An 18,899-nucleotide genomic window follows, 5' to 3' on the forward strand; every position below is an offset into this window, starting at 1 on the left:
TTTCACTGCACTCCATATACATCCCCTCTCCTTCTCTACATGCTCGGACAAAAGACAAGACTACTCTATAGGAGTCTAGTTCTTGGTCTCTCCCAGGACATCATCAATGTTGGACGCCGTATCCGACCCCGCGCTGGGGGTATAGTCGCTGGACCCGGGCGTGTAGCTGCTGAACCCGTCCGAGACGATCACCGACGGCGCGGCGTGCTCGTCGTAGGCGGGGAGCACGTCGTCGCCCATGTACTCCGCGAACGCAGTCGTCGGGGAGGGAGGGGTGATGATGGCGGGGCGCTGGAAGTGGGAGGGCATGAGGTGGTGCTGGTGCTGGCACGGCATCTGCTGCTGTTGCTGCTGCTGCTGCTGCTGCTGCTGCTGCTCCTGCTCCCTCATCCTCTGCCTCCGCTCCTCAGCAGCAACCATCTCCGAAACAAGGGTAGCAGCGTTACGGAACTCGGTAATCTCATCCGTCATGCTCTCCATCGTCTCAAAGTCCCTCTCAGACTCGGAAATGGAGGGCCGGCTGCTCATGAACGCCTGCTTCTCCTCGTCCCCTGCCGTGGTGCCGGCGGTGGTGAACATGCGGGACCAGAAGTCTGTGAGGGTGGCCTTGAAGGCTTCCTTGCGGGCTTCGCGGTAGTCGCGGCGGAGGGCGCGGCGGGAGTTCTTGCGTTCGCGGCGCTCTGCGCGGGACTCGCCGCTGTGGCGGGAGGATCTAGAGGAGGAGCGGGAGAGGATGCCGGCGCGGAGGAGGGCCAGGATTCCGATGAAGAGGAGGACCGCGACGGAGATTTTGGCGGGGAGGGGGAGGTGAGGGGGCCCGTGAGGGGGTCCATGAGGGCCTCCGTGCGGGCCGCCGTGAGGGCCTGGGGGAGGAGGGGGGAATCCCGGGGGCTGTTGGGAGTGTTAGTCTTTGCTGGTCTTGTGAAGAGGGGAGAATGGGGGATGGACTTACGCCGTGGTGACCGTGAGGGCCGCGGTGGTCGCCTTCGTGGTCAAGGGGGTGCTCATGCTCAAAGTCGGGAGGGGGTCCCGGGGGCGGAGGGCCCGGGGGACCGGGAGGACCGCCGTGGTGAGGGCCATCGAAGGGAGGAGGAGGAGGGCCGTGGTGACCGTGGGAACCGGGACCATCATGAGGAGGCGGGGGAGGAGGAGGAGGACCGCCGTGGTGTCCGTGAGGTCCGTCAAAGGGAGGAGGCGGCGGTGGGCCGTGGTGGTCGTGAGGAGGTCCATGAGGAGGCTCGTCGAACGGCGGGGGAGGAGGGCCGTGGTGAGGTCCTCTCGGGGGAGGCTCAGGGGCATCCTCGGGGGGTCCATCGGGAGGACCCTCGGGAGGGGGCGGCAGGCAGTGGCAGAAGCCTGGAGGAGGGGGACCAGGTGGCGGGGGCTCGGTGTGGTTTCCCTTGGTGTGGTTGCCGCCGTGTCCGGGGAAGGGGAAGCCTGGGCACGAAGGGGGAGGACCGTGGGGACGACGGTCGTGGTGGTGGCCTTCTCTTCTGCCTCCGGGGTGACGGCCCTTGCCGTGGAAGCCGGGGCCACCACCTCCGCGGACGCGGTGCATGAGGGTGTCGATTACGCACTTCAAGGAGTCGCAGGAGCGGAAGCCGCGGTGGCTGGGAGGGAAGATGCCGTGTTCTTGGGCGAGGCGGGATTCCTTCTCGTGGATGGCGTGCTTCAAGGCGTGGAGCTGATGGCGCATGCACTCGAGGTCGTCAAGCTCCGCCAGGACCTTTTCATCGATCTCGGGGTGCTCCTCGGGGTGGTGAGGGCGGCGGTGGTCGTCGTCGTCGTGGCCGGGGCGATGGTGAGGAGGACGCTGTCCCTGCTCGCCGGGGTGGTTGTCCGGGTGGTTGCCAACATGGTGGTGAGGTGGCGGGGGGAAAGGAGGATCCTCGAGGAGTCCATCCTCGTCGTCGCCCGGGCGGGGAGGGTGTCCCTCGAACTCGGGGAGCGTCTGGGAGGGCGGAGGCGGGTGGACGTCCGAAGTGCGAACGTTGCCGGCGACCTCGATGATGGCGGCGGGGGCGGTCTGGCGGAAGCGAGCAACGAAGGCGAGATCGGAGGCGAGGGTGCGGCCGGAGAGGGACTCGAGGGTGAAGCGGAGGAGCTGCTCGTCGCCGGCGCAGGTTGCGGACCAGGAGGCGATAAAGGTCGACCCGTCGTGGTCGCCGGCAAAGGTGCCGCGGCCGAGAGTGTGACCGCCCTGGGAGAGGGCGTTGTCGTTTATCTTGATGTTAGGGTAGGCGCAGGGGGAAGGGGCCTCGAGGACTTCCAAGTGGAGGGTCTGTGATGTGTTAGGTTTGAGATGCTTCGGATGGTCAGGGGATGAACTAACGTAGGGCTTGGTCTGGTCCTCGTTGAAGCCCGGTGGGATGTCAAAGGTGACAAAGGTTGATGGTGAGGCATCTGGAAGATATTAGTCATGATGAAATGACGATGAGACTGCGGAATGGGAGATGAGAGGAGAATACATACCGGTGGCCTTTTCCATACCAATCTTGGACGGAGCAGCGCCGACGAGGGCCGGCGCGAGCAGGAGAGCCTGCGCCAAGCCACGCATGATGGGCGGTTTGAGGGATGTTTGGTTGTTGGATGGGATATGAGGTTTACCCTCGTTGAGACTCAACGGTCGTCAACCCCTTGCTTGTCCAAGTAGGTTACAAATCCCCAAATGTTCGTATTTGAGAAATCCCTCTGCCTGGACTAAATGGGTCCTTGTCGTCAGTCGTCCTTTTAGTCGTCCTTTTGTTGTTGTGATGCGTTGAGTTGAGTTAGGGTAGGTCGGGTTGACGAGGAGTGAAGGGTGAAGGAATGACGGAGAGTGGACGGCAGGGTAAGGTGATAAATGACTGCCTGGGTAGGTGTACGTAGTAGATATGTGAGTTGTCGAGTCGTGTATTGGCTGGTGGTGTGCGTTGGTTCGGTGTGCCAACTTATTTGTTGCTAGTCCAGTCGTCTTACACCGTCGATGATGTCTCACTCTCTCACACCCACACTTACAAAACCCCCTCCTTAGTGAAAACGAAACAATTATGGAAAAAAAGAACGAATGGAAGGTATTCACACTTTCCACGGAGAGTGAAAAGTGATGAACTGAGATTTGGTGAGGAAGGAATGAGAAAAGAGAAAGAATGAAACTTGAAGGATGGCAAAAGATGGAAACAAACACACCCAGGGAAGGAGAGAGGCAGTGTCGAGGGACTGCGCGTCCCTTCCCTCGAAGGTAAGGTACGAAGTACACTGACAGTGAGAGCAAAGAGGCAAGTGGGCACATTCAGGGACACTCGCACCTGCCAACCTGCGCTGCGTAGATTGGGGCTGCGTGAGCTGCGCAATCCTCTCGGCGCCGCTGGACCGGTGGTGGCCAATCAGCGTCGATGAGCTGACGAGTCCCTCGAATTTGGTCAGGTACGTACTTGATGCTTGGCTCGTGCACTCCGAACTGCCAGTCCCGCGCCGGGGTCCACTTTCTCAAAGAGCCAATGGGAACCAGCGCATGTTAGCTAAGCACCGGACTGGTGGGGTTGATGCGATGGCCCTGGGAATTATTTCTGCTCCTGTTTCTTCTCGACCGAACACAACACCAACACTAGTACCAAGAAAGGTAGTATATGGTGTTGCCGCCCTGCTGACTACGTAGTACGGATACACTGCAGCTAGACTCCTAGACTATCAGAATGTGCAGAGACTGCTGCAGTGTCCCGCTTGCTGTGAGACTGGCCTCTGCTGTTGGTCCCTGCTGTTCTCACTGTTGGGCAAACCGCAGTGTCGGGTGGATCCCGAACCACGGGCTAAGCACCGGAACGTGGGGGGCGGCGCTAGTCTTCCGAGGTGACGGGGTCTCCACCGTCGAGGCGATGAAGCGATGAACTCATGGGAATCCGGCACTGCTGCGCTGCACCTCTGCTGGACGCGCATTTTTTGCTTCCCGACTTCCTGGACGGCCACGCCGCTTCTGGTCCTTTGCCTTGGGGTTGTTTGATTATTTTCGGTCCCTCGGTCCACGATCGGGTGGAGCTATTTGCACCCATGCCACCTACGCAGTAGAACGGACGGAAATGGGTGGCCATGCGCATTACAGCCGACCCATTTTGGCATGTCACAGACTGTCCGTCCTCGTTGCCGCCGTGGGCGCGCGGGTCCTGCGCGACTGATAGCCGAATCAATGGCCACGAGGCCATCCACCTTTAAATGACGACGGCGTGGAACATGTGGTACGACAAAGTTCGGGGGCTCAAAGAGACCAGACCAGATGCAGAGAGAAGGGGGAGGAGAGGAACCTGATGAAGAGGAAAGAAGGCTCGTTCGCCTATGATTAAGCAATACACTAAGGTAGTCTCTTTCCAACGTAAACCTACAAGCATGTCCCGTGAGAACGCCCGAATGTGGGAATACCCGTCCGTATCTTGTAATGTTACGAAAGATGGATGAATATGCCGGATACGCCCCCCTTCCTCCGTTCTCCCCGGCCAACCCCCCGCCGTAGACTGCTAAATGGTTGGTTTAACCTACGGATACGCATGCAGGGCCGGTAAGGGAGATAGATGTACGAGACGAACCAACAAACAGAACAAAACAAGCCTGGACAAAGACCACGCAACTCCTCGAGGCCCAAGCTTTACACCACTGACCACCCAAGAAACAAAATGTGTAGTCAACAATCCCACCCATCCACGCGTCAACTACTACGCAATAAGAGTTGCATGTATGTAACATGGCTCTCGGACTCTTTCGCCCCCCCCCCCCAACCAGGGAATCAAGTGATCTGCGAAACAATCGCAACTCTGCGGTTCTGCCCCCTAGATTGACAGGTAAAACCGTAGAACAGACCCCGCCATAACCTAGAGAGCATGAACAAGCAATCATACCGGCACCGACGTCTTACAAGGGTGGCAGGAGGTCCTTCAACACTTGCACACGGGCCCGCGCCACGTCGGACCCTTGCTCGCCCTCGCCCATCAACACCATGATCTTGATCATTTTTGCTGCATCACGTTGATTAGCACACAGTGGACATGAAGCCAGGGAGTGAGAAACCACAAATCACACAATGACGGAAACGAAAAAGAGAAAAAAGATAGAATAAGGGGGGTAAAACAACTCACCAATGTCGCTCCTAGCCCTCTGGAACAACGGATCCCGATCCGCCTCCTCCGCCGCGACAGGGTCCTTGCCCATCTCCCGCAGCACGCTCCCGATACACAGCGCCTCGAGGAACGCGCGGTGGTTGAAAACCCACCACACCCTCGCCTCGAGCTCAAAGATGTCAAACAGCAGAAAGAAGGACGTGATCGCCTCGTGCGCCGCCTCCAGCGTGCCCCGCGTATTCGAAGGACACTCTGCGCTCTCGGACGCGTACACGAGCATGATGTTGTGGTGGTAATTGCTCGTCAGGAACAGCGTCTGCCTCACGACGCGCTTGTTCGTCCGCGCGAGGCTCGCGAGGCTCTCGGCGTCCCAGGAGCGGAAGACGTCCGGGAAAGAGCGGTAGACGCAGCGGAAGTCGGCGATGAGTTTGGACTTGTGGCGGACGGTGGCGCAGATGGGGAGGTCTAGAGAGCGCGGGGAGCAGATCGTTTCCTGGACGAGGTTGGCGAGGGTCCAGGAGCCGCGGATGTAGGCGATGTCTGTCGGGTCCGAGGAGGCGATGGCGGAGCCGTCGTCGACGAGGTCTTCGACGGAGACGTCGGTGTGGGTCGCGGACGGGGGGAGGGAGAGGAGGACCGTGAGGAAGGTGTCTTGGAGGAGGACGGCTTGCCAGAGTTTGCGGCGTTGCTGCTTTTCGAAGATGGGGGCGTCGGGGGTTACTGTGATGGTGTTAGGTTTTGGTGCTCTTTGGTAGTGATTTGAATGTTCGTACCAATATTGGGGTCACGATGTAGACCCATTGCGTAGGCCTGCCGGATGAGTATGCCGGCAAACGCCCACCCGTCCGAGGCGTGGTTGTCGTTGATCAGGAAGTACGTCAACCTGGTCCAGTCAGTATCAACTTTTCTCAAGATGGCTACACGCAGATTTCACGCAAAAAGGGGGCTCACTTACAACACCATGGACTGGATAGAGCGCAACGAAGCAGCACTCAAGTACGAAAACATGCGCAGCGCCTGGTTACTCGCCGACGCGTAAAACTCCGCCGTCTGCTTCGCATCGTTTGGCGAACTCGACGTCACAAACTGCGTGCCCAGCGCGAGCATCACAAAGATGAGCCCCACAAACGCCGCATCGACGCGGTTCTTCTCCTCGGCGCTGAGGCTCCAAAAGTGCTCATAGTCGGCGTAAAAGGTCTGCCGGTGGATCATGGGGTAGACCGGGTCGACGCACTCAAAGTACTGCGCCAGCAGGATGTCGGCCTGGACTTTCTCGGGCAGGACGGAGATGACCTCGGGCAGGCCGCCCTCGCAGGTCCAGTAGTTGGCAAAGGGGTGCTCGGAGCCGATGCCGAAGACGTTGCTGGCCGTGGGCAAGGAGTAGGGTACGTTGGAGAGGAGGCCCGTGGAGGAGGAGAAGGCGACGGAGCCGACGGAGCCGCGGGAGGTGAAGCCGCGGCCTTCGATGAGGCCTCTGTCTGCTACGTTTGGGATGGTGGAGATGTCGCCTGGGCCTTTTGGTTTCGGGGGTTTTGTCATGCGGCGGCCGTTGGCGAGGGATCTTGTTGTTTCTCTGCTCTCTTGTTAGTTGTGTTCCGAGGGTCTCGACAACAGTCGCGAGGGCTGTGAGTGTGCTTACTCGAGTATCGTGGCCACGGCTGCATATTGGCATTCCGTCTGGCGTTTGATACATGCTAGGCAGTTGGGTCGACCTCGGTCACACTGCGTGCGTGTTAGCATAATTTTGGCTTGACTTGGTGGATTTGACAGGCCTGCTGCTTTGACTTTGAGAGCAACAGCACTTAGTACGACGTGGTTTACATCGTGTGCATGTCATGTGTCAAACCCGAGAGCATCGAATATCGTATCCCCAACAACGTCGTGCAGGTAGCATTATGTGCCCAATGATCAAGAAGACCTCTCGATATGACATTGAACTTTAGTCGCATTGGTACACTCGAACCAACGACACGATTGAGTGTGGGGGTAATAAGCACGCAATGATGAGAAATCAGATGAGGTGAAAACACGGAACGAGAAGAACAAGGCATGAAGCACAGATAGCAAAAAGGCAGACAGTGAGATACAAAAATGAATGAAACCTACCTTGGTCTTGCGCTCAACGCACTCAAAGCACGACAACGTAGGCTTATTCCGCTTCTGCTTCTTCCTCGCAGGGCCCTTGTCGCCGCCGTCATCGGGGCTAGCCGAGTTGCCGTCGACGCTCTCATCCGGGTGTTGGTGATGAGTTTCGTTGCCGTTGCCGCTGCCATTGCCGTAGCTTTTCGGTGTCGCCGTTTGCTGCCGCGCGACGGGCGTCGAGTACGACGGTCCCGATGCCGCTGATGTCGTCGGTGAGAGTGCGACAGCTGCTACTCCTCCGTTTTGTGGATGAGTGAGTGATGGTAGAGGCCCATGTTCTGGTACTGGCGATGCGTAGGCTGTCGAGGCCGAGCTCGGCGTGAAGGGTTGCGGCTGGGGAGGTGGGAGATGAATTTTGGGCGCCATGACGGGCGGTGGGAACGTTGAGCGCGTCTCAATTGAACGACTTGAAGGTGTGAATCAACGATTGAATTACCTTGTTAGATGAGCGGCCGGTGCCAAGACCGATTTGATGTCGACTGTCAATGGCGCCGCGAAGATGAGTGAACAGGCAGTCGAATCAATTCCCGCTGCTTGTTCCCGCTTGCGGCACGCCCACAGCGATGCTTCACCGAAAGAAGCTCAATTGAGCCGGCGGGTGACTGTCCGGGCGGAGCGTCGTAAGAGAGTTCACGGGATAATTAGACACTGTGACCGATTCGAACAATTAGATTGCCCGGACGTCGCAACCGGCCGGGTTGATTGAGAGCTTTCCAATGCGGTGCCTGCGTTTCCGCCGGGAATAAAGGCCAAGATTTGAAGAAGCGGAGGACAGACGGAGTGGATGAGCAACAACTCGGCGCGGCGGCGGCGGGCTTTGCGCAAAGTTTCCCGGCAAAAGTATAGTGATTTGATCCGTGTCGGTATCGGCGTCGCCGGTGCTCAAAAAGGCCGGAGGGATGTGTGTGTTTGCGCGGTGTTGCGCTGGGAATAAACAGGTGATAGAGGCAGTGTGAAATGCGGTGCGGCGGCGGCGGCGTCACACACAACGAAGGGGGGAGATTGCGATGGGAATAAGGAGGGAAACAAAAGGGAAAGGGAGAGAACGTGCGGAACGCGGCGGGAATTGGGAATGGGGGGGAAACTCTTTGGGACTCTCAGCCTGGCCGGGACTGGGGGACTTGGCCGGGAGCGACACGGCGGAACGTCTCTCTCTCTCTCTCTCTCTCTCTCTCTCTCCAACAAATGAACAAGGGCACTCGAAGAAAAGAGGGGAAACGCCGTTCACTAGGTATCCGACGAGCTAATCCAGGTCATGAGATTGAGCAGCCAAAGTTCCTATTAGTATCAACTGCTTCATCAACGTAAAGCCTTGCCTTGAACGTCTTGAACCAGTTCCATTACCTAGTACCGGTTCCCAGGTTCCATGATCCAACACGATGGATGACCAATTCACTTACGGAGGGAAATCCGCAATCGATAAGAGTAATTCGATAAACTAATAATAACCCCCCCTAGTCAAGGTAAGAGACCCGTATATAATAATAAGTACTTAGTTATTAATAGATCCCTAGGTAAATTTTTAGCTAATTAAGGGCTAGAAATATTTTACTATATAATCGCTTTACTACTAGTTTAAATATTACGAGTTTTATATAATAAAAGAATATATTACTTTACGTTTTACTAAATTATTTTAGAAATATTTCTTAATTATATCTCCTCTTAATTATACTAAAATTTACTTATTATAACCGACTCTATAGAATTATTTCCGTAAGACTTATTTATTATATATAATAATAATATTATCTTAATACCTTTACCTTAATAAAGCAAATTTAATTTATTATAAAACATTTAAAAGAATTTAGATTATAATAGCGTATTTACTTTATATCCTAATTTTTATAAATATCGAGCTCCTATTTATAAAGAGTTAATTAAATAAGTAAGTATTATATAAATTAAACTTTTATATTAAATATTAATATAATATTTAAGTTATAAATAATAATTTTAATAATTATATTATTATTTTTAATAACTTAAATATCCGTACTAAAACTTAAAATAACCGAGGTATTATTATAATATAATAGTTTTAATATATAGCTAGTATACCTAAGTTTCCTCTAATTATTAATAATAGAGTTATACTTATTATCTTAATTAAAGCCTTATTTATAAAAGAAATCGAGCGGCTATAAAACATAGTATATTTAACTTTCTATTTCTTAATATTAGGAATTATTAAAGAATAGTAAATTTAATATAATACTCGACGAGGTATTATTAATTTTTTAATAACTAGTATTATTCTAGGAGATATACTTATAACGTAATATTATTATACTTATTAAAGTAGCAAAGCCTATTTATATATACCCTATAACGACTTTTATTATATAATTATTTTAAAAAACCTCGTTAAAAAGTATAATATACTATAAAATAGAGTTAAGATATTTAATATTATAAAAAAGATTATTAAGTAAGTCCGGTTATCTAAAAAACATTTTAAAACCGTTTTAGAAACGTTTCGAGAATATTTCTAATCGTTTTCTTTTTAAATAAAGTACTATTTATACCGCACACGCTAAGTTTAAAAAAGGTATTATATATTAAAAATAAAATATAACATACTTCCTTAAATTAAAAAAGACATAATATAGTATATATATAAAATTATTTAATAAGATAATATAAATAACTTATAAAAAACTTAATAAGAGCTTATTAATCTTTAGTAATAGATCTTATTATATTAAAATTCGCATCTTTTATAAAGACTTATAAATCACTACTTTTATTTAATTTTATTAGATTAAAAACATTATATATAATATATTAAAGTAATTATAAATAAAACGGATACGTAATTTATAAAAAAAAGGGGTTAAAAATACTATATATTTATATCGAATTATTAAAAACGTCCTATTTATAATAAGCTTATTAAATATTTTATTAAAGGATAAGGCTAAGTTATTACTAACTAAATAAAACTTATTTTAAATTACTACCTAAACTTAAAATAATAAAATATTTTATTAAATATTAATACTTTATTCTAAAAGATATTAAGATAATACTATTTATTATTTTAACGTTTTATAATAAATATAACTATCTTCTATTATTACTAAATAAAACTCTAAAAGCTATTATTTAAAGCATTTTTTAAGTTCTCTAGAGGATTAATAAACTAAGTACGAGTCTAAACGCCTTTTTTCGATCTCCTTAACTCTAAGAATTCCTAGCTAAAAATAAGGGGTAAATAATTATAAATATTTATTAAAACTTTATAAAAATAGACTTTTTATAATATATTATTTATAAATAATAAATTCTTTTATTTCCTAGGGGAAGTTAGACCTTAGTTCTTATATTATAATAATAAAGAGAAGTAAATAAGCGAATATACGTAAGTTTTTTTATAAATATAAAAAAATAGCTATTTTAATATTATAATAAGTATATAATATATCTAGTATACGTACTAATTTAATACTAACTATATAGTTATTTACTTTTTTTAAAAATAAGCAGAATAATAAAAGTTCGATAATATAAAATTATTTATAATTAATATAAACTATAAATATATAAAGGGTATAAGTTAGTAAGAAATTATCTAGGGCTAATATAGCTAAAATAGTAAAAAAGGTATATTATAATATTAAAAATATTTTTAAAATACTTTTTAACTTTTATTCTAAAATTACTAATATATTACCTATAAAGCTCTACCTCTTATACGGGTCTATATAAATACTAAAACTATAAATATATATTACTATATATTTCGAGCTATATTTAATATTTTAGAGCGAAAGTATTAAGTTTAGGTTTAATAAAAATACGTTTATAGAACCGGCCTTCTTAGAGTTACTTTAAATTAAATAAATATAATAATTAAGGGCTTAAGTAGATACCTTATTAAAAAGTTTAACCCTTAATAAATATAGCTTACGTAAGTTTAAAACTATATACGCTTATATTACGTATATTTTAAAAGAGGTATTAAAGAACTCTTAAGCGAAAATTATTCTCGTAATATAAACTCTACTTATAACATATTAATATCTTTCTTAAAATATTAAATAGTACCCAACTATAACGAGCTATATAATATAATTTATTATAAATATTATATCTTACTATATATAGCTTATAATAAAAATATTTTAGAAATATTTTAAAAGGGGAAAACGTTTTTAAAATATTTCTAAAATATTTCTTATTAATACCTCGCTTAATTAATAATAACTTATTATTTTATAAAAAACTTTCCGTAATATACTAAGTAAGTAAAGTATAAATAAGAACTATATATTATAACCGGGTTCTATAATAAAATAACTAAGGTTTTCTTTAGAAAACTAGCTTTTAATACTTAATAATATAAATATAGTTAAGATCTTTTACTTAGTTTTATATATTTAGACTAGCTAGTATCTCCCTCTATTTACTATAATTAATAAATAAATATTAATAATTAGCTATTATAAATATTAACTAATTTTAATAATACTCGTAATTAAGATTGAAATTTAATATTATAAGATTTCGTAACGCGTTATAAGTATATTATAACTTTATATTAAAATATTAATATTATAGGCCGTCTTTAATATTTAATATAATATTAAAATATATTTAAAATACGTTTTAATAAATACTTATTAACTATTAAACTAAAAGAAAAAGTAAAAGATCGGGCTAAGAGTTTATAAACTAATATTAGAGAATTATCTCGTACTTAATAAAGAACTTATAAAAATTTAGTTATTAATTGATAGAGTAGTTCTTAAAATAAGAACTTTAATAACTTTAGTTTTAATAATTATAATAATTTTAATAATACTCGGTCTTAACGTAGAGTAAGTATTTTATTTTCTAAAGTACTTTTTTTACTAAATAAAAATTAAAACCCCCCGAGTTCCCTAATATTTTATAACGGTTTATAAAAATAAGCTATTTAATTATAAATACAAATAAGCGTAAAATATTTTATATTTAAAAAATAATAATTAAAAATCAATAAGATCTAAGAGGATAAAAAACGAAAAGAATAGGAGTTTAAGCTTAAATAAGAACGTAAAGAGCGCGAGTTTTTAATAAACTAAGCCTATAAAGAGTATAAGTTTATTATAAAACAAAATCGCTTAAATAGAGCAATAGAGGTAAAGATAATACTTAATTAACGAAAATAGGAGTAGGAAATAAGCTAGTAAAATAAAAGCTCTTAAAATATTTTTATATTTATTTCTTTTTTAACTTTATTCTTATTTAAATAATTTAAAATATTTCTTTTATAATATTAATATAAAGTATAAATTAATATTTATAATATTTTATTAAATTATAAATAAGAATGTTTTATAGGTTTTTTTAAGTATTAATAATAAGAGAAATTATTCTTTTAATAAAGTAATCCGTTAGGGCCGTATTATATATTACGTATTAAAAAAGCTAAATATATTACGTTTTATACTTAATTACTAATTAAAATAATTCTTAACTTTTTATTACTTATTTAAAAAGCGAGTTATACTTATTTTAAAATATATAAAACCTTTTAATATTAACTTATATAAGTAGCTAAATTTTATATTATATATTTCTTTTTATTAAAAGTTAGGGGACCCTTTATATATCTTTTTATATTTATAATAAGAATTAATAAGGACGTATAACGAATTAATACAGATATATAGCTTTTAAGGATATATAATATTTTTTATTTTTAATAAGTCTAAGAATTTATTATTAATAAGAATTAATAAGGATATATAACGAAATAATACGGACGTATAGCTCTTAGGGACGTATAATATTCTCTATTTCTAATTAGTTTAAAAATTTATTATTAATATACTTAGATTCTATTACTATTTTTTAAAGTACTTATCCCTTTTTATAATCTTTTTTATATAATTATATTTTAAAAAAGCTTTATTACGAAGTTATTATCGACTTAATACGTCTTATATCCTCTTTTTCTTAAAGCTATATTAGTTTATATATTATAAAATAGCTCTTTTAATAGCTTACGTACCGAGTTTATATTACCGAGCTTAATTTAATAGCTTAAATAATTAAAATTATTTTATAAAATATTAACACTTTAATAATAATAATATACTATCGTTTCTTATTTTAAATCAAAACTATATTAATATTAATTAGTTTTATAAAATTAGCGATCCCTATATATATAGTAACTTAATAAATAATATTTTATTAAAACTATTATAAAGAACGTGACTATTATTTTACTATTTATATTAATATATTAAAATAAAACTAACTCTTTATTTTAATTAGAAATTCCTTAATAAAACTAATATTTTTTAACTTTTTATTATTTTTTGATTCTTATTAGTACATAGTCCTCCCTTTTTTAATAAAAGGTTTAAATAGTTTATATTCTATTTTATATATTACTTTTTTAAAAAGGATATAAATTACTTAGTATACTACCCTTTTTTAAATATTACTAAAGCCTAGTCCCTCTCCTTTTTTTAATAAATCTTAATAACTTACTTAGCTTATTATTAAATAGTTTAAAAATATTCTTTAGCTTATTATATAAGTTATTAAAATTAATAAAAAGTTAATAACTAGCTTTATTTAATAATATAAGTAAAGCTATTTATAATAAGAAACGTAGGGTTCTTAAATAAACCTATTTATTAAAGCTAATTACCTTAAGGAATCGCTTTTATATTTAAAAATAATGAAAAAAGGTCTAAATAAGGCTAATAAAGCGGTTCAGCTCGTTATTTACTTATTTTATTACGTATATGATATTTTACTTATTAAATAGCTTAATTAATACTATAGTTAGCGAGTATTTAACTAATTCTTTTTAGTTTATATAAGCCCTAGTATTATAAATATCTTATTAAGTAAATAAGGACTTTAAGAACTATTTTTAAATAATAATATATATATTACGTACTTAAATCCTAACTTATTAGCTTATAATTTTAATAATATCCTTAACTAGCTAAGTAAGTTTATAATAAAAAGGGTATATAAATATTTTAAAGCTAGGCCTATAGTTATATTAGCTATATTAAAGATCTTTATATTATTATAATAACTAATATCCTTTAACCTTAGCCTTAATAATTAACTTTTATTTATAATTATATTTTTAAATCTCTATCACTTTAGACCTATATTATAACTAGGCTTAGGATATTTATATTAATTATATTAAAATATATACTAAATATTCTTCTTATTTTACTTATATTTATAATATTTTATAATACTAAAGCTATCAACCTTAGTAAAAGTATTAACTTAATTAAAAAAAGTATTTATTATTAACTCTAAGTTATTAAGAATCAATAAGTTTAGGGTTTTATTTAAAAAAGGGGAAAAGGATTTATTATTTTAAATATAATAAAAAACTACGGTTTAAAAAAATAATAAACTTAAAAAAGAGTTTTATTATAAAAATAAATAGGATAGTAAGTTTATTTAAGAACTTTATATTTCTTATTATAAATAGCTTTATTTATATTATTAAATAAGGCTAGTTATTCATTTTCTATTAATTTTAATAACTTATATAATAAGCTAAAGAGTATTATTAAACTATTTTATAATAAGAATTAATATATAGGCGTTATAAATTAATATATAAGCGTCGCTCTTATATAAGTATTACTATTTTATTTTTTAATTAGTTTGAAAAAATAGTACTTTTTTATAAAAGTAATAAGAGTAACTATATTAATATAGCTATTCTTATTATTCTCTCTAACCTAAACTTTAGTTTAAGATTTTTAAAAATAAAAATATTATTATAACCTACGTACTCGTTTAGGACCGCTATATTACCTATTTAAAATTTATAAATCTTAAATAAGTTAATAATTTAAGCTTTTATAAATCTTAAATAAATAAGGCTTTTTTTTATTATATACTTAAAATATATAAAAAATAAATTATAATAACGTCCGCTTAATTACCTTTTTTAACGTAATTATAATAATTTATTATTACTATAAACTACTTCTTATTAACTCCGTTTTTTTTAAATACTAAACTATATTAGCCGTTTATTTATATAATTCCCTATTATCCTCCCCTTATTAAAAACGTCAAACTAGCTCCTTATTTATTATAAAAACAAGCTTAATATTTAGTTTTAACTTGGCTAATTTTTTTTTTATAAGCTTACTTAGTATTAACTTATTCTTATTTTTAAATAAATAGCCTCGCTTTTTATTATTAGCGCCTTAGTTATTATAAACGGAATTAATAGGGACGTATAACGAATTAATATAGATACATAGCTCTTAGGGACGCATAACATTCTCTACCTCTAATTAATCTAAAAGTTTATTATTAATATACTTAGATTCTATTACTTTTTTTTAAAGTACCTATCCCTTTTTATAATCTTTTTTATATAATTATACCTTAGGGGAGCTTTATTACGAAGCTATTATTAACTTAACGTATTTTACGTCTTCTTTTCCTTAAAGCTATACTAATTTATATATTATAAAATAGCTCTTTTAATACCTTATATACCGAGCCTATATTACTAAGCTTAATTTAATAACTTAAATAATTAAAACTATTTTATAAAATACTAACGCTCTAATAATAATAATATATTATTATTTTTTATTTTAAATAAAAACTATATTAATATTAACTAGTTTTATAAAATTAACGATCCCTATATATATAATAACTTAATAAATAATATTTTTAAGTTAACTTATTACCTTATCTACTCTTATAGTTATTTTTTATTTAAAGCAAAGCGTTTTTTTAATTTATAACCTCTTATTATATTTTAAATAATTAATCTTCTTCTTTTTTAATAATTTAAATCCTAAACTTACTAATTCTTAATAATTTAAAATAAATTTATAATACCCTTTTTAACTAAGTTAATAACTTTATAAGAGTTAATAAATTTAATATTATAAAGCAAAATAAATATAAAGCTTAAGGCCGAATTATTCAATATACTTTTTAATATAATTAGTTTAATAAGCTTAGGTTTATATAAAGTATTAGTATTTAATAATATAAGTTTTAAAAATACGGTTATAAATAATAAGTTATTACCGATATTTAAAAAGAGAATAAGTAGCTATTACGTTATTATTTAAACCCTAAGTATAATTAATATAATTATAGCCCTAGTTTTAAAGCCTTTATATACTTTTTATATTATAAACTTATTAAAGTAGTTAAGGATATTATTAAAACTATAAGCCAATAAGTTAGAATTTAAGCTCGTAATATACGTATTATTATTTAAAAGTAGGTTTAAAATCTTTATTTACTTAGTAAAATATTAATAACGCTAAGGCTTATATAAATTAAAAGAAACTAGCTAAATAATTATTAATTATAATAATAATAATAATAATAATAATAATAATAATAATAATAATAATAATATAAATAAGACTATATATATATATATATATATATATAAAATATTGATATTATAATTATAAATAGTAGATTATATTAAATATATAATTATATAATAAGCTTATAATTTATTAAAATAAGTTAATAATTTATTATTTTATTATTTATTTATTAATTTATATTTATAAATATTATAAAAATTAGAAAGATAGAAATATTCAAAAAGTATTTAAGATATATTAAGGAAATAATTCAAAATATAATAAGAAAATATTTAGGAAATCTTTAGGAAATTTTTAAGAAATTTCTAAGAAACTTTTAAAAAATCTTTAAGAAATTTTTAAAAAAGAATTAGGAAATTTTTAGGAACTATTTAGGAAATATTTACGATTAATATATTATTTACTTAGTATTTATAGCCTTAACTTATATTTATATATTTATTACGAATATTTATTTATAATACTACGGCATTCTTAATTTATATAGTACTACTTTAAAAAAGTAAGTAAAATACTTCTATTTTAATAAACTCTTTATTTATAAACTTCCCTAGGGTGGATTTGTTTAGTGGATTTGTTTGGTTTGAATGGAGAGCAGCTTTGGGCGATGTTGGAAGCGATGAGGATGGAAAGAATCTTTGCGAGCTCTGGTACGAGCAGTAGATATTGGCCCATTTGGCCCTTTCTCTGGAAACCTCTACGTCGCTATTAAAGTTTAGAACCTCTGCGGTTGAGGAAGGCCGCCTCTGACTATTGCGGCCGACCATAGCGGCCGACCATTGCGGCTAACCATTACGGCCGACCTCTGCCGTCGACCTTTCCGGCCGGCGCCGCCGCGTGAAGGGCAGCTTGCCCATCCCGAATTGAATGGCGGTTTTCGTATCGAAATCACTATATTGCGTTGAGCGCGTGCTTGGGATATATTGCGCGTATTATATAGTTAAAAAGTGTACTATATTGTGTGATTTCCCTTGAAAGCGTGATCCCGTTAAGGTCGATCTTTTGTGCCTGTAAAGCCGGAAAAAAAACCACTACATAAACTTCCCTAGATTAATTATTTCTTATTATCCTTTAACCCTTAATTATACTTTTTACTTATTTATATCCTTAATAAAGATCTAAGTAGAAATAGCGAGGTTTATTTAAAAATCCGTTTTATTATTATTAAAATTATTAGCGGGAGTAGGCTAGACCGGCTTACCCTTAACTACTTTATTATTCCGGACTATTTACTTAGGGGGCTTAAAGATTTTTAAAAATAATTAATATTAAGTATAACGATATATAAGTATTAATAAAGTAACTTACTAAAGATATCCTCGTTTAGCGCGAGCTTAGGGTAATAATATTTATAAAATACTAAGTAAGTTAGCTCGTATATATTAAAAAGAGGGTAAGCTATAAAATTTAGTTAAAAAGAGCGTTAATTAAGGAATAAGTTATACTTATTATAACTAATAATATCTTACGATTTATAAACCTTATAGCTCTTTTTAGGGCTAAGCTTAACGTTTATTTTTATCTAAATAACGTCTTATTAAAAATAATTAGTTTTATAAATTAAAAATATTTTAAAAACATTTCTATTTATAATACTATCCTCTTTAAAAAGGATAATAAATAACGCCTTATTACTTATAATAACCTTAGGCTTTTAGGGGTATCTAGGGGCATATCTTAGCCCTTTATAAATAATATTATTTTAGTATAATATCTTATAAAAAATTATTAATAAGGTTAAAAATATTAACGTAAAATAGGAAATAATTTATAAATAACCTCGAGGTTAATAGTAATAAAGAGGGATCTTTTATAAGAAATTATAAAATTAATATAATAACCCTTTTTAAAATACTTTTTAAGCGTACTAAGAGACGATTAATAATAATTATTAGGGCAAAGGCTATTAACTTCTAAATAATAATAATAAAGTTCTCTTAATAATAGGATTACTTAACCTTATTATTATAAAAATAAGTAAATAAATCGTATATTTAATTATAATAATAAGAATAAAACTTATACTATCGGTTTTAAATATAGGGAGATTCTTAAGCCGGCCCCTCTTATTATTAATATAAAACTTAAAGCTATCGCTATTATAATAGTAAGAAAATATTATAAAATTAATTTAGAAATATTTCTAATTAATTATTAATAAATTTCGAGTACGATAGTAAGTTTTATAATAAAGATTTTTAATAAAAGTCGTAATAAAGGGTAAAAGTTTAAAAAAAGGGATATAATTTAGTTAGGGTAAAAAAAAATATAAGTTAGAATTATTTCTTATTAATTAAGTAGTAGT

The 18,899-nt window shown here is 37.2% G+C and overlaps 2 protein-coding genes across 2 annotated transcripts; both read right to left on the reverse strand.

Annotated features, from left to right (window-relative positions):
- Positions 1-75: 75 nt before the first annotated feature.
- On the reverse strand, positions 76-2,557 carry CLUP02_18020 (uncharacterized protein; the record flags this gene model as incomplete). Its single annotated transcript, XM_049296924.1, has 3 exons — positions 76-891; positions 953-2,403; positions 2,473-2,557. 3 exons carry the CDS (start codon positions 2,555-2,557, stop codon positions 76-78), a joined length of 2,352 nt encoding a protein of 783 aa, XP_049138148.1.
- Positions 2,558-3,815: 1,258 nt separating this feature from the next.
- On the reverse strand, positions 3,816-7,592 carry CLUP02_18021 (fungal specific transcription factor; the record flags this gene model as incomplete). The annotated part of the gene is made up of 7 exons (XM_049296925.1): positions 3,816-4,182; positions 4,883-4,982; positions 5,103-5,804; positions 5,858-5,967; positions 6,040-6,645; positions 6,724-6,806; positions 7,191-7,592. 7 exons carry the CDS (start codon positions 7,590-7,592, stop codon positions 3,816-3,818), a joined length of 2,370 nt encoding a protein of 789 aa, XP_049138149.1.
- Between the last annotated feature and the right edge of the window lie 11,307 nt (positions 7,593-18,899).

The sequence above is a fragment of the Colletotrichum lupini genome, chromosome 10 (genome assembly GCF_023278565.1).
Source record: "Colletotrichum lupini chromosome 10, complete sequence".
In the NCBI taxonomy this organism is placed as follows: Eukaryota; Fungi; Ascomycota; class Sordariomycetes; order Glomerellales; family Glomerellaceae; genus Colletotrichum; species Colletotrichum lupini.